Source organism: Gobio gobio (assembly GCF_949357685.1).
Source record: "Gobio gobio genome assembly, chromosome: 23".
NCBI classification, from domain to species: Eukaryota; Metazoa; Chordata; class Actinopteri; order Cypriniformes; family Gobionidae; genus Gobio; species Gobio gobio.
In genome coordinates this window covers 29,664,246-29,687,410 of record NC_137119.1, presented here as the reverse complement: position 1 = coordinate 29,687,410, position 23,165 = coordinate 29,664,246, and the positions used below count along the sequence as shown (strand labels likewise).

General features: G+C 38.2%; 1 protein-coding gene across 6 annotated transcripts in view; it reads right to left on the bottom strand.

Moving 5' to 3' along the window:
• sh3kbp1 (SH3-domain kinase binding protein 1) overlaps positions 1-23,165 on the bottom strand; it is a 77,786-nt gene that overhangs the window by 9,642 nt on the left and 44,979 nt on the right. For 4 of the 6 annotated variants that reach the window (XM_079806500.1, XM_079806499.1, XM_079806501.1 and 1 more), the window contains exons 3-11: positions 19,256-19,379; positions 16,269-16,295; positions 15,816-15,922; positions 15,552-15,681; positions 11,086-11,279; positions 7,669-7,744; positions 7,464-7,558; positions 7,006-7,107; positions 6,578-6,629 (exon numbers count right to left, since the gene is read on the bottom strand). In XM_079806500.1, the coding sequence (XP_079662626.1) occupies positions 6,578-6,629; positions 7,006-7,107; positions 7,464-7,558; positions 7,669-7,744; positions 11,086-11,279; positions 15,552-15,681; positions 15,816-15,922; positions 16,269-16,295; positions 19,256-19,379 (907 nt within the window). The remainder of the gene's footprint in view (positions 1-6,577; positions 6,630-7,005; positions 7,108-7,463; positions 7,559-7,668; positions 7,745-11,085; positions 11,280-15,551; positions 15,682-15,815; positions 15,923-16,268; positions 16,296-19,255; positions 19,380-23,165) is intronic. The other 2 variants (XM_079806503.1, XM_079806502.1) reach the window with 1 other exon arrangement.

The following is a 23,165-nucleotide window of genomic DNA, read 5'->3' as shown; positions in this document are numbered from 1 at the left end:
GAGTCATAAACATTAACACATTTTAAACCACTTAGTAAATAAGGCAAACCACAAACTCTTTCTTTGTTTTTATATTACCACCCTCTCACCAAAATCATCTCACAGTTCCTCATTACTTCTTTACCCCAACAAACAACACCCAAAAAAAAAATAATGCACATGACATCCACATCTCAAGGTTTACGTTCCGGCAACACCTCACTTAGATTATAGTGTCCTTCAAATATTGCGTGATTGAGTGAGGCAAGGTGCGTGCAACAGTTAAAGAGTCAGAGAATGTCTTATCTGTTACTATGATGTCCAGAGTTGCCTGTTCGTTGACAAAGATCTCCCATGAAAAAGCAATCCATGAACAACCCTGTAGTTCCATCCAACTTCGTCGATTTCCCCAGAAGTGTTTCTTTGAGCAGACTCTTTAGTCTATAGCCATCAGCTGTGGTAACAATTCTCCCCAGATCCACAAAGAGTTGACAAAAATATGCATTAAGCATATAAGGAACAAGAAAAATCCTTCTACAAAAATACAAAACAGCTTCTGTTAATTATCTGCATAAATCAAACAAAATAAATTACAGTTCAGCCTCTTTTACCAAAATTGGCCTCCACATACATTTCTTAAACAATGAAATGAAACAATGAAAATAAATTACTTACAGTTGAGCATGAAAACAACCGTTTCTCAACAAGGACTTCACAAAACAACAACCAGCAAGGCATGCTGGCATGTTACCTACAAGGTAACCATACCCTCTTCCTCTACTGATCACCTTACTTAATCTAACCCCAGCACCACTAGATCGCCCCCTAATGGTGAGGAATAAAATTGCAGCCTATCAAAGATCAAGTAACAGGCTGGAAGACTGTTACATATCCCTCCCCTCAGGAGAAAAGTTGACATACCCATAGCAAGTTTTTAGGTTCTGTACATGAAAGGTGTCCACATGTCCCGGATCATCAATAAATGAAACGGCATAATTCACAGGACCTAGACATTTGTCAATTTTGGCGGGACCCTTCCATTTTGCAGACAATTTGGCCATGACTCCATCACCTGCCTTAGATAAAGGATGAGCTCGGACCCAAACTATATCTCCTACTTGGAAATGTGTCCGTTTCCTCTTCTGATCATAGTAGCGTTTTTGCTTGGACTGAGCTCTTTCTACATTCTCCTTTACCAAATGGATCAGACTTTCTTGTCTTTCTATTACTACGTAAGCAGGATTGTTAGGATCAGGTGGCCGATGAATAGCTCTTTCCAGCGGACCCTTTAGTCTCCGTCCGAGAGCAATCTCTGAAGGTGTGTATCCAGTACTTTCATGCCATGCATTGTTGATTGCAAATCTAAATTCAGCCAACCATCTATCCCATTGTCGATGGTGATCATCCACATATGAAGCCATCATTGTCTTCAATGTCCGATTTACTCGTTCCGTAAGATTTGTTTGTGGGTGATACGCTGTAGTTAGTTTTTGGACTACACCCCATTGCTTACAGACCAGGTTAAGGAGATGGGAGGTAAACTGTGCGCCACGGTCCGAGACCAGGTAAGCAGGTGTTCCCCATCTTGTGAAAATTTCTTCCACTAGAATTCGTGCTATTTGTGGTGCTTTAGCGGTTCGTAAAGGGAACAATTCGACCCACTTGGAACAGTAATCTACCACTACCAGTAAATGCTCATTCTGTTTGCCGCTCTTAGGAAAAGGTCCCATCAAATCTACACCAAGCATGTAACCTGGTTCCACCACAGGGGTTGACTGTAAATGACCGGACAGCTTTGAAAGAGAAGGTTTGTATTTCTGGCAAATCTGACAATTCTTACAGTACTTCCATATGTCTGCACGCATACTTGGCCAATAGGCGACTTCCAAAAGCCTGAGAAGTGTCTTCAGTCGCCCAAAATGCCCACTTAGTGGATTATCATGTGCATACTGTAGGAACTCATTTCGAAAACATGTTGGAATAACTAATTGCAACTTCTCCCCCAATAGACTACCAGGAACACTACGGAATAACAATCCGTTTTCTCGAACGTAATGTACCCGTGTGGGATCACTGTTTGTCTGGGAATCCATCTTCTTACTAAGCTCCTGCACTTCAGGATCATCACGTTGTGCTCTAGAAAGGTGGGACAAGTCTACTGGTAAGTTTGCTGGCTTTACTGAGGATTTTATGGCTTTGAGCACTGTTAACATCCCTGAGGATGCAGTGTGATCCAAACTTCTGGACAGTACATCTGGGACTACGTTACACTGTCCCTTCCTATATTTAACGGTGAACTCAAAACCTTGCAAGCGTATGGTCCATCGTGTCAATCTTGAAGATAGTTTGGGATGTTGAAACACCCAAGTCAAAGCAGAGTGATCAGTAATTACCTCAAAGGGTCGACCTTCCAGGTATGGTCTCCATTTTTCCACTGCCCAGATCACTGCAAGACATTCTTTTTCTGAAACAGAATACGATTTCTCTGCTCCTCGCAATAATCGGGAAGCGTAGGCTACTACATGCTCTTCTCCCTCTGCATCCTGTGTTAACACTGCTCCCAAACCAATTTCACTAGCGTCCGTTTGTACTTTGAATGATTTGGTAAAATCAGGTGGAACTAGCACGGGTGCATTGGTTAGGTCACGCTTGATGGTATCAAAAGCTTTTTGGCAATCATCAGTCCAAGACCATGTAGATTTCTTCTGTTTTAAAGCATGTAGCGCAGCAGCCTTCTCTGAAAATGTGGGTATAAATCGATGATACCATCCTGACAAACCTAAAAAACGTTGCACATCTTTGAGAGATTGAGGAACAGGAAACTCACATACTGCAGACACCTTGGATGGATCAGTCCTAACCCCTTCTCCGGATATAATATGTCCCAAAAATGTAACAGATCTCTGAAAAAAATGACATTTCTTAAGATTCAGAGTAAGGCCTGCACTATAGAGACAACTAAACACTTGATTAAGATGTTCTAAGTGTTTTTCTTCGTTTTCTGAGTACACTATCACATCATCAATGTATACAAGACAACATTTTCCTCTTAATTCCCGAAGAACATGCTCCATCAGCCTCTGGAAGGAAGCAGCAGCATTTTTGAGTCCGAAAGGAAGGCGTAAAAATTCAAATAGACCTGCAGATGTAACAAAGGCTGTCTTCTGGATACTCTCTGGTTCCATTTCCATTTGCCAATAGCCAGACTTAAGGTCAAGTGTACTAAACACTGCCGCTCCATGTATTGATTCCAGAACATCCTGGATTTGAGGTATTGGGTAAGCATCCAGGTAGGTTTTTGCATTTAAACCCCGGTAGTCTACACATAATCTTGACTCCCCATCCTTTTTGGGCACTACTACCACTGGTGAAGCCCATGGAGAAATTGACGGACAGATGATTTTCTTGTCTAACAGCTCTTTGATCTCTGCATCAACAAACTGTTGTTTTTCCCTTGACATTCTGTAAGGTCTTTTTCTCACTGGTACTTCATCAGTTGTAATGATTCGATGTTTGACTATGCTTGACTGACCTACCTCCTGTGTACACACTGTTGGCCATCCCAGCATCAACTCCTTCAGCGCCTCTTTGTTCCGTTGCTCGGTATCAGTGTTTTGGACAAGCTGATATATGGATTGCAGAGTTTTGTCTGAAGTACCCCGAGTTGATAAAGCCAAATAGAAGTGTACTGTTGACCCAGACTCCTGAGACATAAAAGGAAAAGTTGCATCTTCCACAGCACCTTCCAATGGTGGCAGTCGATATTGAAATCTCCTGAAGTCAAGAATGATCCCGGAGGCCAACATAAAATCCATACCAAGAATAATAGGTACCGTCAGATCCGTATCTTTCATAACATACAATGTCAGGTTCATTGCTCTCCCTTGAAGTTCACATCCCCACTCTAGCTTTCCGATAGCAGTCTGTCTCTGACCATTAGCTAGTAAAAAAGATTGTCCTTGGCTAGGTTGGCATTGCTCTTGTCGTCGTAATTGTTTCCAGCAAGATTCTTGAATCAGGGATAAGGTACTACCAGTATCAATCATTGCTTGAAAATATCTACCACGTATAACGATAGGAAGAGTGATCATCTCTGGTTGAAAAACACCTTTCCCAGATTGCATGACTCTTGTGTTAGCTGGGAAAGATTTTGGTACAGTTTCTCTAGCAGAATTGGCTTTCCTCTTTTGTGTCTCTGCGCTGACTTGACTCCAGTATCTTCTGGATTCATCAAAATCTCTTTCAATTTGCGTGCCTATTCTCACAAGTTCATCCACATCTCTCACAGTTCCTCTGAGTAGACTCGCTAACCGGGGATTGCAATTCCTCAAAAGGGCGTGCACAATTTCTCTTTCAGGCATATCCTTGTTCCTTCGAATACACAAAGCTCGATAATGGTAAGCAAAATCCCTAATACTTTCTTTTGCTCCCTGTTTTCTTTCAAGTAATCGTCTAGCCGCTTCCTCTTCATAATCTTCACTTAGAAAAGACCGCAAGAATATCTTTTTGAACTGCTTCCAAGTCTGCACATTCCTCTTCTCTGCCAGCCACCAATCTTTAGCAGTACCTTTTAGCACGGATGTAAGAGAAGCAAATATCTCATAATCACTGAGAGGTCGGATGGCAAAGTATTCTTCACATCTCTCTATAAAAGTAACTGGATCTTCTTCTTCACTATTACTAAAATTTGGAAAGTCTACTTTCACTGGGGGATGTAACGACATCATGGACATATTTTCTGGACCAGGTAGCTGACTACGCGACACATGGTAAGTTTGATTTCCCCCTGCGGATACCGGAGCATGAATGGCCGGGTTTATTTTTAGATGTTTGGGTGTGGATACTACAGGCACAAAATCTTTAAGCTTATGGTCAATTTGAGCATCCCGTCTTTTTAAACAATCCACCATGGACTTGCCCAAGTCTTGAATTTCTAGATGCAATTTATTCTGTACCCTTTCACATTCTCGTTCAAAACGGTAACTCATTCTTTCCTCTATAGCTTTACACCTATCTTGCAATTCAGTACAAGTAGCAAATTCCTCCAACCGACTTTCAAGTGTGCTACATCTTGCAGTCAGTTGTCCTATAAGTGTTGCCCATGATGCATGTGACTCTTGCACTTGCTCGTCCTCGGGATCAGGAGGTGGTGGAGGTGGAAAGATATCAGCAGGGTCAGCCACAGTCTCGGCCTCAATGCCTTCATTTTCTTCATCTGAGTCTATATAAAGATCACTAAATGTATTAATTAGCTCTTTAATAGGCTCTCTTCTATTAAGAAATGACCCCGAAGAAAAATCAAGTTTCGGGTCCCGCTCATCCTCATCAATATTTTTTTTGCTTGCCATATTTAACATAAGAATAAACAATGTTTCATAAATGTAAATGAGTCCCTGTTCGGGCGCCAATCTATAACTGCACGTGCTACTTTGAACTATTGCTAGTTATACATCTGATTTTAGGGAGAGTCATAAACATTAACACATTTTAAACCACTTAGTAAATAAGGCAAACCACAAACTCTTTCTTTGTTTTTATATTACCACCCTCTCACCAAAATCATCTCACAGTTCCTCATTACTTCTTTACCCCAACAAACAACACCCAAAAAAAAAATAATGCACATGACATCCACATCTCAAGGTTTACGTTCCGGCAACACCTCACTTAGATTATAGTGTCCTTCAAATATTGCGTGATTGAGTGAGGCAAGGTGCGTGCAACAGTTAAAGAGTCAGAGAATGTCTTATCTGTTACTATGATGTCCAGAGTTGCCTGTTCGTTGACAAAGATCTCCCATGAAAAAGCAATCCATGAACAACCCTGTAGTTCCATCCAACTTCGTCGATTTCCCCAGAAGTGTTTCTTTGAGCAGACTCTTTAGTCTATAGCCATCAGCTGTGGTAACAATTCTCCCCAGATCCACAAAGAGTTGACAAAAATATGCATTAAGCATATAAGGAACAAGAAAAATCCTTCTACAAAAATACAAAACAGCTTCTGTTAATTATCTGCATAAATCAAACAAAATAAATTACAGTTCAGCCTCTTTTACCAAAATTGGCCTCCACATACATTTCTTAAACAATGAAATGAAACAATGAAAATAAATTACTTACAGTTGAGCATGAAAACAACCGTTTCTCAACAAGGACTTCACAAAACAACAACCAGCAAGGCATGCTGGCATGTTACCTACAAGGTAACCATACCCTCTTCCTCTACTGATCACCTTACTTAATCTAACCCCAGCACCACTAGATCGCCCCCTAATGGTGAGGAATAAAATTGCAGCCTATCAAAGATCAAGTAACAGGCTGGAAGACTGTTACAATATAATATAATATAATATAATATAATATAATATAATATAATATAATTAATATAATATTTTTTTTGTGACAGAAATAAATGATTATTTAATCCTTCTTGCAAACATTTGTTACACTGGAAATGGAAAAGGGTCAAGTCGAGAGTATTGCATTGTGGGATACAGCACCCCATGTAGGGTACTCTACCTGTACACTACACATTTTGACATCTGCAGAAAAGAAAATGCAGAAAGAAAAGGAAAGGTTTTTTTTTTTTTTTTTTTTACCTGTGATCTGTTTAGTGGTTGGTGCTGCAGGAGGAGGTGGTTTCTTAGGTCTCTGTAAGCACACGCACAGTTAAAACACACAGTACACCTATTAAAACACACGCATACACTCATTAACACACTGATCGCCCTTTAAAACTCATACTAAAACACATACGTTAACCATAGACATTTGTCCCATTAAAAACACAATCCCTTCAGGCCAAACAGCAAACATCAAAGGACATGCTGCTTAATCAGGCAAAGGGTAAAGGAGGGAGGCAAAACTACAGGGCTGAGGGGAGCGTGTGTGTGTGTGTGTGTGTGTTTGTTTATTTCACCACAGCTCTCCTTTCGCTCAGAGACTGAGGCCCGCTGTCATACAGGACGGGAGCTCCCCGTTGGAAACAGCTGAAGTGTGTCAGAGAGAGACAAAAATAAGATCTCACCTCTTTTTCTACCTCAGGAATGAATAACTTCACAAAGTTGTCTGGAAACACTCCCTGTTTGCCATTCAGCTCTCCAAGCCACCAACCAGCGTCGGCACACTCCTACACACAACAACAAACAAAGAAAGCACACATTTCAGCAGTCTATCCGTGTTCTATCCAAGCCAGACATGATGTCAGTAACAATTTGTCCATCCACACTGAAAACAGAAATGGCAAACAGGACATATTTGATGCATAATATACTGTATAGTTATCTGGAGAGGAATTATGAACCAATGAGATTTCACAGTGGGTGTGGCCATTAAAATTAATAACTTGTACAAATTAATTATTTAATTTCTAATTATCTAATTTCATTTTATTATTAATTCATTCATTCATACAAACATACATACATTTTTTTTGTTTTTTTTTGTTTTAGAACAATTTTGAGTTGTAATCATCACCATACTCACCTTATTGATAATCGTAACAATATCTCCTTCTTTGATTGTGAGCTCATCTTCGTTCTGACCTTCATACGGGAAAATTACCTTGCAAAACTCCTTTGCTGTAATTCAAATTTTCACAGCCACATCAAGATACAATTATTTCATATTTGCATAGAATAATCTAGGTATTTAAATAATACAAAGTACAGGCGTGATCTAATCCTGTTACCTTTGGCCTTGTTGTCAGGCTCCGCCTTCATTGTTTCCTGGGCAACAGCTGGAGCGACTTTCTTCACCATCTGAGGCTGAGGAGAATCAAATACTTATATCAAATACTACATTGAACACGACATTCAAATGTTTGTCAGTAAGATAAAATAAAATGCAAAAATATTTATAACCTGTTAAAAAGGTAAAATTGAGATGTTACTATAACAACTGTTTTCTATTTTAAAATGTAATTTATTCCTGTGACGACAATGCATTACTCCAGTCTTCAGTGTCACATGATCCTTCAGAAATCATTCTAATATGATGATTTGGTGCTCAAGAAACATTTCTTATAGTTATCAGTGTTGAAAATAGTTCATATTTTTGTGGAAACTGTGATGCTTTTTTCAGAATGAATAGCAAGTTCAAAAGATCAGCATTTATTTGAAATATACTTTTGATCAATTTAATGTATCCTTGCTAAATATTTTATTTAAAAAAATCTTAAACCGTATAATGGTACTAGTAGTGTAATTTTTTAATATAAATATACATTAATATTGTATATTATACATCTTTATATAGAATACATTTATGTTAGATACTTTATATTCATAAAAATGTATACATTCTAGGGCTGTCAAAAGATTAATTGCGATTAATCGTATCCAAAATAAAGATGTGTGTTTACATAATACATGCGTGTGTACTGTGTATAATTAATTATTATGTATATTTGAATACACACACATATATGTATATATTTAAGAAATTTTGTATGTATATGTATTTATACATTATATATATATATATTTACACACATAATAATTATTCACAGTACACTAACTTTTATTTTGGATGCGATTAATCATTTTACAGCACTAATACATTCATTTAAAAGTAATTTAATATCAACAATATTAATTCATATTAAAAATAATAATACTATTGAGAGTGCATGGCTGTCAACGAGGGCAACTACAAACCCTGACTCCGACCCTGATGAGGGGGCTGCTATGTCCACCAACAGTCTCACAAAAAAGTCCGCATTTATTTCACAAACAACAATTTGCAGAATTAGTCAAAAGCTTTTGTGCGATTGGGAGGCCATAAGGAAGTTGCCAGAGGCCCAGTGAATTCAAACATAAGTGTGTGAATAGCATACTGTCCATTTTATTCTGTTTATCTGGCCACTTTCCCACAGGGGAGCCACAATCCTTCCACAAACATGGCAGGGAATCAATCCAACTTGACATACAACAAGCTCTTTAACATCCCGCGCTCCCAATGTGGGAGCACACACACACATTCGCTGTGTTCACTCAGGAAAAAAAACTTGCCCACTCTTCCTGCTTCTCCTTCTCTTCCTTTTCCTCTCATTTAGAGCAGTCATGATGGAGTCGGACTAACAAGCGCCATGTGGCACCCAAATGTTTTAACAACATAATAGGAGCATCGTTACAACATCTGGCTGCACTGCTCTTCTCAAAGGCCTCATGTCATCTCTGTGAAGACCCTACAGTGACTTCCACCCCCGAACACCCATAATGCATCGTCTCGAAGACCAAATCACAGCCACATGAAACGAAACACATCGCGGCCGTTGTATTTAACAGCTCATTTCTAGCGAGGAAGCCACAGTTTCAGCATCATTAACACACTGTAGAAAGACAGATAAAGAAAGGGTTTCAGAGAAAGATTGGTCATTTCTTATTTACCTTCGTCTGTGCTCAAAATGACAAAACAATCCTTAAGAAATATCCAGTGTGGGTACCTAAAACTGTGTGCGCAAGCCCTGTCTGCAACAGGAACCTCCAACAAGCTTTCAGTCTAACCGCGGTTCACTCCCCCCCCTGAGTCATGACAGTCTCTTACACTCTTACAAGCCAGACTTCTGCTTTAAAACAGCCCCTAAAGTCAGGAAACCACTCAGAGAGAGAGAGCGAGAGAGAGAGAGAGAGAGAGAGAGAGAGAGAGAGAGAGAGAGAGAGAGAGAGAGAGAGAGAGGGGAAGAGAGGAGGAGAGGGGCGGATATGGAAAGAGCCATGTCAGGGTGTGGTAAATTTGTATGTGGGTAAACCTTCAGCTTATAAACACTGCATTTTCATATGGCAATAATCACTTGCCTTGCAAAGTAGAAAATTGTCTCTGCTTGAGACAGGTGGAAGAGTTAAGCACTGGAATATATAATAATAGTTCTGGAGAGATTTCCTTTTCTTTCGGACTAAACAAAGTCAGGCTGAGAAACACAAAGTGCGGAAGACGTTCCATAAACAATTCTTTGACAATAACTTCCTTTCTTAGTGACAGAATGTACCAGCTCAGCATGTGTGTGCCATGTTTCTCCACACAGACACAAACAGACACACAGTTTTCATGTTTAATGTCGACTTTCCATAGACATAATGATTTTTATACTGTACAAACTGTATATACTATCCCCGTAGACTAACCCTACCCCTAAAACTACCCGTCATAGGAAACTTTCTGCATTTTTACATTTTCAAAAAACAACGTTTACCTCATGGGGACCAAAAATGTCCCCACAAGAACAAGGATTTCGGATTTTTTAATAGTATTAAGGTCATTTGTTCTCACATGACCTCATTATGTTGCATTTTTAATTCAGGTAAATATGATTATTTTGTGATTAAGTTTGTGTAATAATGTGCGGCAGTGTAAAATTCTGATATTACTTTTGATTCAATTATCACGGGCAATAATAGAGCACATTGCTTTATGGGTACAACAATGAGGGCATTGTATAAGGTGTTGTAAAAGCAATAAATAACTATTTTATATATTTTTTTATAAATATTTATAAAAAATATTTTTGTTTAAATTAAATTTAAATGAAATTGTTTAGATTGAATTACCATTAAATGAGTGTTAGATGATGGGAAAGATAATTTATATGTAAAAATATGGGAAATTATCATGCATAATTAAAAAATGTATAATCGGGTGATAATCAATATGGTACCGATATATTGTGCATCCCTAGAATACTCCAAGCATATAGAAAATTCACATGAATATGGTACACACTGTATACTGCAGAAATATTATGCATAGTATGATAGTATGCTATTTCACACATAACCATTGACTTCTTAACCACACAGACTAACACTTCTGTGAAAAGAAAAAGAAATGAAAGGCATAAATTAAACGTGGGACTAATAAAGAGAGCTAATGATGGATAGAGAATATGAGGAAATGAGCAAAGGAATGCATGCTACTCTCAGTGGGACAGGAAGGCAGGAAGGTTTTAATGAACAAGAGACTGTGGGGGCAAAGGCAGAGTGAACGCAGGGGACCAAGATAGAGACGGCCTGACTTTAATTACTGAGGAAGAGATTCGTAAAATCTAAGAAACGCACATACACTTTTAGTTTGCTTCATTAAAACACAGATTCCAATATTCCGAACTCACCTTCTCTGCCTCATTGTCCATGTCCAGGGATCGTGGGCGGAGCCTGATCGGCTGGTCTTTGAAGATATCCCCGAAGCCGAACCCCCGAACCTTTTTGGGCTGAATTTCAGAGCTGGAGGACACACTGCCAGTGTCAGACCGTAAACTACTGGAGTCGCCACCATCACTCTCTGAGCCGGTGCTGTCCTTTATACCTGCAAACACACAAACACGTTTAAAAGGAGGATTGAAAGCATTTGCATGCAGCTTTGAATGTGCATTCTTCACAGCTGGACTGTTAGAGTAGATCTGTCCAGGGATCCCTGCAGATAGTGCTGTGCACAGTTGTCATAATACCAACATTTCAGTAGGTGAATTTTGGTAAGTAAATGGGTAAATGTTACAGCTAAAACTAAAGTTAATGAACACTAGTATAAATGCAGCCTTGGTGAGTACATGAGGCTTCTATATAAAATCATATCCACCCCCAAACTTTTGAACGTAGTGTAGATAATATTAATCAAACTGAAAGTAAAAAAACAAAACAGTGAACTCAAAACAACGACATTTAGTTAAAAATTAACTAAAATATTTCGTACCCCTTAGATTGCAAGTTAATAATTCAGTAAGTAAACAACACATTTGCATGTTCACAGTTCTCTGATGCTGGCTTATGGTCACATGACATCCAGCTAAACAAATAAAACAAACTTCTTCTAGCAAGTGATTTGTCTTGATTGTTTTTTTATTATTATTTAATTATTTGTGGTATAGCAAAGGAGGAAGTGAATGGTAAGATGCATGTAACATGATTGTTTAGATGTAGTCTCGCGTAGCGTAGCCAGACCTTCAGATCAAGGATGGTCAAGGACCGCCCAAGAGGACGTTTGACTGACATGTAACGCAACCAATCACAGTTTGTTTTGTCCTGCGCCATGTTTAAGGGTGTGAAAATGTAAAGTCGGCGTCCCTGCAATAACATACCGACGTGCATCTATAAATGATTCATTCAAGAATGTTGTGCAAGTTTACTGCAACAATGGAGCCGCAAACTTGACATACTTTTGAAAATCCAGCGTTTAGTTGATCATGGTTAGCACTCATTGTCAAAGTTGTTAACATGACAGCGTTCTTCTTCAACAAGGGGGTTCGCCGTCACAGTATTTGTTTTCATGTGGACCTTTAAAGGGTAACTAAACCCTAAATTAGTGCTGTTCATTGATTCAAGTAAATGTTTTGACATTTGGGTATAAAGTGTTTTAATTCTATAATATATGGTGTAAAACCGTCTAAGTGCTGCCCTCTTAAGGCTCTTGAATAGTGACTACTGCAGTTGAATTTTCCTATTGGACGTTGTAGGTCATCATGACGTATGATGGTTCTTCCAACGGCTCACTACCCACGCCCCTGGCACGAGCTCACCACGCCCTCAGAAATGTTTTCCCCAGTCATGATGAGAACGGCTTCACTCCAGTATGAACTCTCATGTTACATGAAGTAGAAACATTATGAATGAAACTTACTTGACACTTGCTTTAACATTGTAATGAAGAAAATATGGTTAAATAATGCAGTTGTCAGTACACGTCAGGCTTTTCTTGCAATATTATTGCCGCCCGTCATGTGTACAAAAGATCATTTTCATACATGACGAACAACAATACTGTAACGTGCTGGCGTATATAGTCCAACTTTTATTTGAGGATACCTGTTTATAATAGGCTATTAGGTTTGAACTTATTGGTCCTGCACTGCTTATTGATTCAATTAATTTGAATGAAAATACATCGTATGTATCTGATCTATTTTTAGTGGCATTCAGTATAAGGATTTGACTGTTCATAGATTAGGTCAGTTCTCTTGCGCAGCTGCTTCGCTAGCATTGTCGCATCGGGAGTTAACGCAGTTTGAGCCAGCGGCTCGCATTGATAAGGCTCCGGGTCTGTGTCTACAGACAATTCACCCTCCTCCACTTCAGGTGAAGGTGGGGGAGAATGACTGCTCTGACTGGAGTGACGTCAGTAGCTTTGCAACATTCTCCATCTTTGCGACTTGCGAGTCAGACAGCTGTCAGTCAATCCGTCACTGCGGGTCTCAGGTGCACGCCCTCCGCTCAGGCCCGGTTCTAGAATCAAATCACTGAGGGTGCTTCTGAAATTACTGAGGGTGCTCTAGTGAAGTGCAGGCTAAGCAACGGCTCCACCATAGCAGTGTACAGTGAGAAAAAGTCATCACTTCAATTTCAAAAATATTTTGTCTCTTGATCTGCCTTTACGTTGCTTTAATGCGTTATTTAAGGGGTCATTATATTGTTTGGAGCATAAAAAACAAATGGATATCTAAAAAAAAAAAAAAATCATATGTTATATCCCCTGCACTGTAGAGGACACCAGAACTATTTATTGAGAAAATAAAAAAAGACATGAATAGATTTTGTTTTCATTCACCAATCAATTTTTATGTTTCAAGCTTTTTTTTAAATCCTACCTATGTATAAAGATGATTCTTAATGTTATGAAAGATAACAATAATTTGATATACAATTTTACTTTATGCAATATGTGTAAACATGGCCATAAATGCCATTCCCATTCTATGCAATGCATTTATACACTGTATCTAATTTGCATATTAATGTGTTTTGGGACAATATGTCATGTAAAAAGACGTGTAATAATATTATCATAAAAGTGTCTCATATTTCATAAGAATATCCGGACTTAACCCTCTATGGTACAGTGTTGCCTCCAGGCAACATAGTCTATTTTTGTTTATTTTTAATAAAATTAAACACCAAGTTATTGTTCAAGCCTATTTCAGGGAAGAAGAACTCAAATACTAATCAATGAAAGTGCAAAAAAGTGGTCACATGACCCGCAGGGATCCAGTTTGGGTCCTGTTTCAGCACATGTGCACAGGTCACATGGCTCCATATTTTCTCCAATGAGAAGTGCATTTTTCACTCATTTCCATCCAGTTAATCACCCACAAAAAATATGAGTCCCCTTCACTGGTAAGTGAAGATGTATTTTCAAGAACTTTACATTATATATCATCAAATGTTTTAGAGTAAATAACAAAAAACTCAAGGCAACATTGTACCACAATGGAATCGCATATGGCCATACCAGACGTACTGGGTTGGATACAAATAAAGTATATTTGTTAGGAAAAGAGCTAGAATTCTCTCAATATATTTGCATTTTTGCATGATTTTGTAATGCACGTATAAGAATAGTAATTCACATACTATAACTGCACATATTATGATCAGCACATTTTCTAGAGCACTTATAAAAGGTACAAAATACAACTGGCTGTTGATGAGGGTGAGGATGAGGTGTCATGTGATGAGGAAGATGAGGTCATAGTGACAATCTGGCAGAGAGAGAGGATGAAGATGGATATGATAACTTGATATGATGGTTTGGTAATACTTGTGTTCCACGATGGTACAATGTTGCCTGAGAGCAACAGCTGAATTTGAAATGTTACTTTTTATTAAAATGAAATTTTTAATACATTAATACATTGGATAAATGTGTTTGTTCAGGTGTCTGGTTAAAGAAATTGATGTTTTCAATAAATATATTTATTTTTTCTACATGAAAATGTCAAATGTTTAAATGTGTCTGTTGTGGTACAATGCTGCCTCGAGGCAACAAACTTAAAAAAAAAATAAGTAAATAATAAAATTATGAATTTTTTTATATAACAAATATTTTTTTCCTCATTGAAATCATATAGCGTACCACAGTATGTTGTTAGATAAATTTGCTAATAATGTCCTCTACAGAGGCAAAACCTTTATTCTGGGTCTCAGGAGGATATTTCTGTCATTTATATTTAGATGTCACTTCCGAAACTTGCTGCATGCAATTGGCTGTCGGTCCTCTTAGCAATAATAGTTTGTATACCAAATGTGCAAATCTGTTTCGCTAATATTATTACAGAACCAACTGAGGGTGCTTTTGCTTGCGTTTGAGGGTGCTTAGCTGGGGTTTAGTTACCCTTTAAAGAGCACAACAATCAGATGACGACTTCAAAACTCCTGAAGTATTTCCAGATAAGTGTGCCATATGCATCAGACATTCAGCCAACGTGTGAGGCTGAGACTAGGTTAGACGTAGCTGGATATTTTGTAAGAACTTATTTTAAAGCATCTGGATGCATTTCTTCCATGTTTCACCACTCATCTAAGTGACTTCATCAGCTGTAGGGAGGAGGTGGAGATTTCCCCACACTTAACCTCATTACACTTTGTAACATCACAAAGAGTCGCAAATCGCTGTGGGAGTCGCTTGCTTAATGGTGTGAATCACGACTGTCATATGCGATGGGATGAAACGTTCATGTTTCACCATCTGCTTGTTTGCTGGGAAATTGCCACTTCAATAAGCCAATATATCTTCAATAAGAAGAAAAACATGCTCCATGAGGAAGCATTTTTAGATGTGATCAAGAGAGTATGTGGTGTAGAGACTGACTGGTTCGTGTGCTGCGCGTGTCGTCCTGTGGGGTCAGATCTTCAGCCTCGGCCAACACCTCCTTGGTGAAGTTAGAGGGGAACATCCCAGTTTTGCCGTAGAGAGTGCCTTCCCACCATCCCTCCTCCACCTGGACGAGAAAACACACAAAGGCAGTTTTAAGAATTACAGACTCCATATCTGGTAGAAACAATCTGCGAAATATTTATAATGTGACTGATGGTCAAGCATTTATTTGAAAGTACAGTCTTGTACAGTACTCACCTCTCCCAGAACCTCAATAACATCTCCGATCTTCAGTTCTAGCTCATCTTCATTCTGTGGAGTGTAGCTAAAGGCAGCTTTGCAACGCCTTTTTCTGATTGCCTCACCTGGTCACATGAAATACATGTGGATACATCAGTAAATAACAGAACGGAGCAGCAATTACACATTCCAGCACTAGGTGTCTCTCTTCTCTTTAGTTTATGCTAAACAATTAGCAACACATTTTGCTCCAGTGCTGATCACTAAACACACAGACTTCAGTGGCTCATGACTCAGCCTCTGACAATAGATACTCAGAGTTTCAGTTCTCTACAGATTGGAGAAACTGGGCATCCCAACTTTGACCTATCGATATTAATATCTTGATGCCATACACAACTGAGACTGCGTAAATATTTAAATGATTAATACTCTGCAGAAAACCAATAAGACACACATATTTTGACTCACATTTTCTTTGGAAACCAAGATCTCTCTCTGCAAAACAAATTAAAGTCACATGAACCAACACTAGTGCTGTTGTCTGAAAATCAGGTGATACACATAAATTAAGGACTCTAAACAGAATGTTTCTTTGTTTCAGAAACTTAAATAGAAAACAGTGAAAATAGCATCTAGTAGATTAAAAAAAATAATAATAATAATATATATATATATATATATATATATTATTTACTTAAAGGGATAGTTCACCCAAAAATGAAAATTACCCCATGATTTACCCTCAAGTCATCCGAGGTGTATATGACATTCTTCTTTCAGACGAATAAAATCTGAGTTATATTAAAAATGTTCTGGCTAATCCAAACATTATAATAGCTTTGTAATAGTTGCTCTGTTATTGACGTCCATAAAAAAATGCATCTGTCCATCAAATATTGTGCTCCACGCAGCTCCGTGTTGTTAATAAAGGCCTTCTGAAGCGAATCGATGCGTTTGTGAAAAATATCCATATTTTAAAATGCATTTCATTTTTTTCAATGGATCTGCATCAGCCGTCCCCGCGCCATCACTTCCGGCAAATAAGGTCAAAATACATGCAAAATACCGGCGAGATCATAGATATATACATAGATTCCTCATTAGTGTCTGCGCGGATCGGTCGAATGAGGCATCTACGTATATATATCTTCGATCGCGCTAGTATTTTGACCTTATTCGCCGGAAGTTATGGCGCTGGGAAAACTAGATGACATTCATCCGATAAGAGGTAAAAAAATAACATAAATACTGTTCGGTTTCTCGAAGAAACCGATTGTTTCGTGTCTTAAGACATCAATGTGTCACCACGAGCCACGTGGTTTAATAAGGATTCGTTTGTCTATGTGTTTTTACTCTCATTGCTCTCATACTCTAAAATATCTCCATTGACATGCATTATAGACTATCACACTGCAACGGTTGGAGTTAAAAATCTTCATTTGTGTTCTACTGAAGAAACAAAGACACCTACATCTTGAATGCCCTGGGGGTAAGCAGATAGACATAAAAATTAGTGATGCACTGGTCATGATTTTACATGGCCGATTCCGATACCGATTTTTTTCAAGAAAACTGGCCAATTCCGATACCGATTTTAAAAAATAAAATAATGAAAGTATACATGAACAAGATGTTTATTTGGTATTTAACATGCCAAATTGGCTTTTGGCTAATGAAAACAAGTCCGCAATCTGAAATTAACAGGAAATTTAATTGGAAATTAAAAGGCTGAAAGGTGAAATTAAAGGCAACAACTGCAATCCAAACAAAGATGTTACTTAAATCAGCATTTGTTTTTAAATTCAGTGTAAAGAAAAAAAGTCTTTACCAGTGAAATTAAATAAAACCAAAGTATATAATTGTTCCAAAAATCAAATAATGTTTAGTGCAATGAAAATTAAGTCAATGTAATTTTAAGGTAAAATAAAAATGATCATCCTATAGGCTACAGAACTGATAGTATTTCATTTCAAAAGTGCATGCATGTTCTTCTTTAGAATACAAAAAGTAGTATTTCAGCTTTGTCACAAGTTAGTCTGTTTCGTTCTCATCCGATCCAACACGTGAGAAGCTGAGCTGAACAAACGCTCACTCTCTACGCTTGTGCAGGGCGCGGAGAGGTAAGCTCGTGCAGGAAAGCGGATCTTCATTCCCTTCAGCGTATCTCGTCTCTTCCCTCAGTTCTCCAGATTCCGTTTTTAACACACAAGTGACATGTTCGCGAATGAGTGCAATATAGGTGTATGTGCACGCGGACGCACTTCTGGAAAAATCGGCAGAAAAATACAAAGAAAACCGATCGCGCGCTAGAAGCAAAAAACTTCCGGTTCCGATTTTTGGCCGGTCAACCAGTGCATCCCTAATAAAAAATATGTTTTTGGGTGAACTATCTCTTTAAGTAATAATAAACATTCGTAAATATACTGGCTGCGTCCAAAAGCTTAAAAATCCAAGGTAGGAAGGCATCAAGGGATGTTTGAATCCAATGTTAGTTTCACCGCCTGTCTCCTGAGAGACCTTCATCTGATCGATTTTTGAAGGCAGCATAGATGTATCCTTCTCTGCCTTTGGTATCCCACAATCCTGTGCTTTCTATTTGTGACTTTTCCAATTGTTATGTAATTTCTAGCAAAAAAATTAAATACATTTGTACTAATTAAATATTTGATTGGTTATCACCAAAGCTCTAACAACTAAACGTTACGCTGCCTCAGAAGTCAGTTCCGTAAGATACCTTCATGCGCAAACGCTGCCAGAAAAGTCATAGCCTGATAGGGCAACAAGGCAACAAGTCAGCAGTCTAAGTTTTCAGACGCAGCCTCTGAATTTTTATCACATCTTTACAAGATTATATCACTAATATTATATCAATAGTTAAGTAAGTGTCTTATTTTGATGGTTGTATTTTCATCCATATTTTTTAATTATGCATTTTAATTTAATTTGGCAAAATACTCAACTAATTCGGCCAACCTGATCTCTAACCAATCAGATTAATAACAATGAAGACAATATGTGAAGTTTATGTAATTGTCTGTGTAAAGGTGATTTAATAATGCTTAACTGTGTAGCGTCACACACACACACACACACACACACACACCGTACACACAGGAAGTGGTAGGAGTAAATGGTTTCTGGTCCGAGGAGAGTAATACTGTAATTACTCTTAAAGGCCCAATCACACATAATCCCGTTACGACTGGTCTGATGGACAGATTCTGGAACCATATGGGTGACTTGGCACATTTAAGAAGGATGAGCCTTTGCAAGCCTTTTTCACTCTTTTCGTCTGCGAGAAGCAAATCGGAGCTAGATCTCTGTTTAATTGAATCCTTGATCCACAGAAACTTTAACCAGCCCCCAAATCCTGTCCTGTGAGACATGAGGGTGTGTTTGTGTGGGTGTATTGTGCTGAATAAGCACTGGACTACTTTTTAGATCAGATACGCTACCTTTCCTGGCGGGTCTGAGGCTGGGTTCTGATTTCGGGCTGGCGCTGCCATTGGACAGGTCAGATTTGGATCCGGCCAAACTGGACTCCTTCTTCACCTCCTTTTTTGAGTCTTTCTTTATCTCCTAAAATAGAAAAAGGGCATTTAATGCACAGAAACATTAGGGGGAGCACTAGTCCATTCTCATTCACTGTGTGTGCGCGTGTGTGTGTAAGACAGAGACAGGCAGACAGAGAGGCGGTGATAGGCCTCAGTGCAGCAGAGCAGAGAGGCGCTCATTTCCTGGATGGGCCGTACAGTGACTAAGAGTCAACCTCTAACACACACACACACACACACCGCTTTAAAACACTTCTCCATCTGTTTGTCCGTCTGTTAGCAGAAGTAGCAGCTCTGTCTGTACTGCTCTTCTCTCTCCCTCCACTAGGACTGTCATGGTTGTGAAAATGTGGCTGTGATTAATTGTAACTCAAATAATTGTGAATAAGTATTGAATTGTATATTTGGTTCTTTTCAGTTTAATATACATGAACCTTACATTAAACTTGTAAACAAACTGTATGATTTGGCTGATCAAGGTAGAATTACTACTGATACTAATGGAAAAAAATAAATATGAACATGTTCAATATTTATATACATTAATAATAACAACAATAATAATTTAAAATATCTTCTTGTTTAGATTTGTATTATCATTGTGTTATTATTACTGCATTGAAATAATATTATTTTACAACAATACGCCCTGGTTTCACAGACGGGGCTTAGATCAAGCCAGGATTAGGCTTTAGTTCAATTAGGACATTTAAGTAGCTTTTATAAACGTTCCTTAGAAGAAGAAAAAACATTACTAGGAGACAAACATATCTTGAGACAAAACAATGAAACCGACATATTTTAATATAGTTTCTTTTAGTTAAAACAACTCAGACAAGCATTTTAGTCTGGGCCTTGTCTGTGATGTATCTGCCCTAAACTCATCACTTTCACACAGCTTTTACAGAAAGGGAGTTTGGTTAAGCCCTTGCATGACCTAGTTGATCGTAGTTTATAATATACTCCTCATTCCAAATCTGAAGTTATGTGTTCATTTTCTCGGACAACTCGGCAACCTGTAATGGTCAAAAAGGTTATTACTAGGAATGCGCAATATATCGGCCACCATATATTATGTTATCATTATCGTTATCGGCTCAATAAGACAATTTGGCCAATATATTAATGACGATAAATAATGAATTATTTCCTTCAGCTGAGACTCTTCAGATGCGCACTGTTCGCTATGATGGTTTTGAATTGCTTGAAATATGATTGGAATCACTTCAAAAAAGGAAAATACAGTTAAGTGCAACATGTGCAGCGCAAGTCTGTCATGAAGAGTTCATAATACAATATATGATGGCAATATGTGATGGTAACTTAAAGTGCACAATGATTTTTCTACCCTCCTTATTCTCTCATTCTGTTTATAGGAACTGTGAATGTAAGATATCTGACTTCGTGGCCTGTCTAAAGGTTAAGAGAACTGCTGAGAAAGATCTCGAGCATCTCTTGGCTCACACAGAGCTGTCATCCTTTCTCAATTTCCTGCATGTTATCTTTCTCTGCTCTCGCTGCAAGTTCTTTCTGCACGTTTTACTCTCTCTCTCTCTCACTCTGACATGGTTATTTATTTAGAGGAATAAGAGCAGACTATCTGCTCGCTGGATGCTTCATACTTGCAGATCAAGTTGTCATTCTGCAGATGGACAATCATAAATCTCAACAATATATTTTCAAGAGCACAGCTTACATTCTTAAATCAGACTCATGTCTCCATCTTTGACTCATATTAAAGTCCACATTAAAGGGTTAGTTCACCCAAAAATGAAAATTCTGTCATTAATTACTCACCCTCATGTCGTTCGACACCCGTAAGACCTCCGTTCATATTCGGAACACAAATGAAGATATTTTTGTTGAAAGCTGATGGCTGAGAAAGGCTTCAGATAGGCCTCCATTGGCATTCAGTACATTAATACTCCCAAGACCAATAAAAGGCACTTAAAACGTCGTTACAAAGTCCATCTCACCACAGTGGCTCTACAATAATTTTACGATGCGACGACAATAGTTTTGTGCGCAAAAAAAATCAAAATAACACCTTTATCCAGCTTGTTATTGTCTTCCGTGTGTGCCTCCACGACGCATGCGCGAGAATATGACGCAGATCCGGCGCTCGGACACATGACACAGAAGGGATTTGTTTACAAGCAGAGGAAGACACGCGTGTCTAAGCTGTTGGATTCTACATTGATCGTGCTTTAGGTCTCGGCGTAGTTCTCAAAATGGGGCTTAAGTGTGCATTTCATGGATTCCCGAACGCTGGCGCTACGTCATATTCTCGCGCATGCTTCGTGGAGGCACACACGGAAGACAATAACAAGCTGGATAAAGGTGTTATTTTGATTTTTTTTTGCGCACAAAAACTATTGTCGTCGCATCGTAAAATTATTGTAGAGCCACTGTGGTGAGATGGACTTTGTAACGACGTTTTAAGTGCCTTTTATGGGTCTTGGGAGTGTAAGTGTACTGAATGCCAATGGAGGCCTATCTGAAGCCTTTCTCAGCCATCAGCTTTCAACTAAAATATCTTAATTTGTGTTCCGAATATGAACGGAGGTCTTACGGGTGTCGAACGACATGAGGGTGAGTAATTAATGACAGAAATTTCATTTTTGGGTGAACTAACCCTTTAAAAGATTTAATATATGCAATTCTTTTTTCTGTGGTAACATTTCCTTCTGAAACAAACAAGTTAAGCCAGGACATAATTGAAAGGCTTGTGCTTTACTTTAAATAGCTCAATTTGCTCCCAAACACAAAAGATAGTTCGCATTTGAGCCATGGGCTCCCTCTGGCATTTCAAATAGCAGTTTTGGATTTATAATATAACATGATCTGTGGTTAATACTGGTAGAACAAAATGTGAAAGTCCTGTTAACAAACATAATCAGTATATTTGGTGGATTTGATCCACTTTTAGGTATAAATGGATTCATGAGCTCTTTCATCCATCATTAAACTTCATTAGAGGTACAAAAAAATCTTCACATATCCTGCAGAGAGAGCCTCACCTATCTAAATTAGTTCAAAATATTAACATCCAACTAAAAACACATATTTTTCAGCTAGTTAATATGTTTCAAAAATCCAAGAAATAATAAATGCGTAAAAAAAAAAAAAAGCTAATTAAAAAAAATGGGAAGATGCATCAGAATTTATCATGACACACAAAACAGGACGTGTCCCTCACAAAGGAAAAAGCTATTTTCTTTTCTGAATAATGCGCAGAAATATTAAATTAAAAAGTTATCAGCCAGGGCCCAGGGAATGAAATAAGGTTACAGTAGTCAGCTTTCATGATTGTGTGAGAAAGAAATAAAGCAGTGAACAGTCTAGGTGTGAAACGAAAAGGGATCAGAGAAAATGCTACATAAGAGATATTCAACCATAAAAATCATACATTTAACATCTGCTCAGCAGACCACTCACATGCGCAAGAACTTAAAACAAGACCACAAGATTCTCCTGATATCACACAATTATGATGTGAAATCATTCAGCGTTTGCTCATCTACTGCTAAAATGTTCCTTGATGAAATTCACTTGTTTTTGTAATGTTTATGGTTTATCGTGTATGCAAATATACTCCTTTTCCATTAGATGTTGCCCACAAATACGATGCCCAAAATAGAACAGAATCAATACTTTGGTCTGTTTTCTTGGAAGACAAACAATGGATATTTTAAATGCATGTGATGTATTGCTAAAACCTTTATTTTTCCCCCAAAGAAAATGGGGAATATAAGGAAGACAGAATGCCACTGAGAGCTAGAACGAATATGTACACACACACACACACACA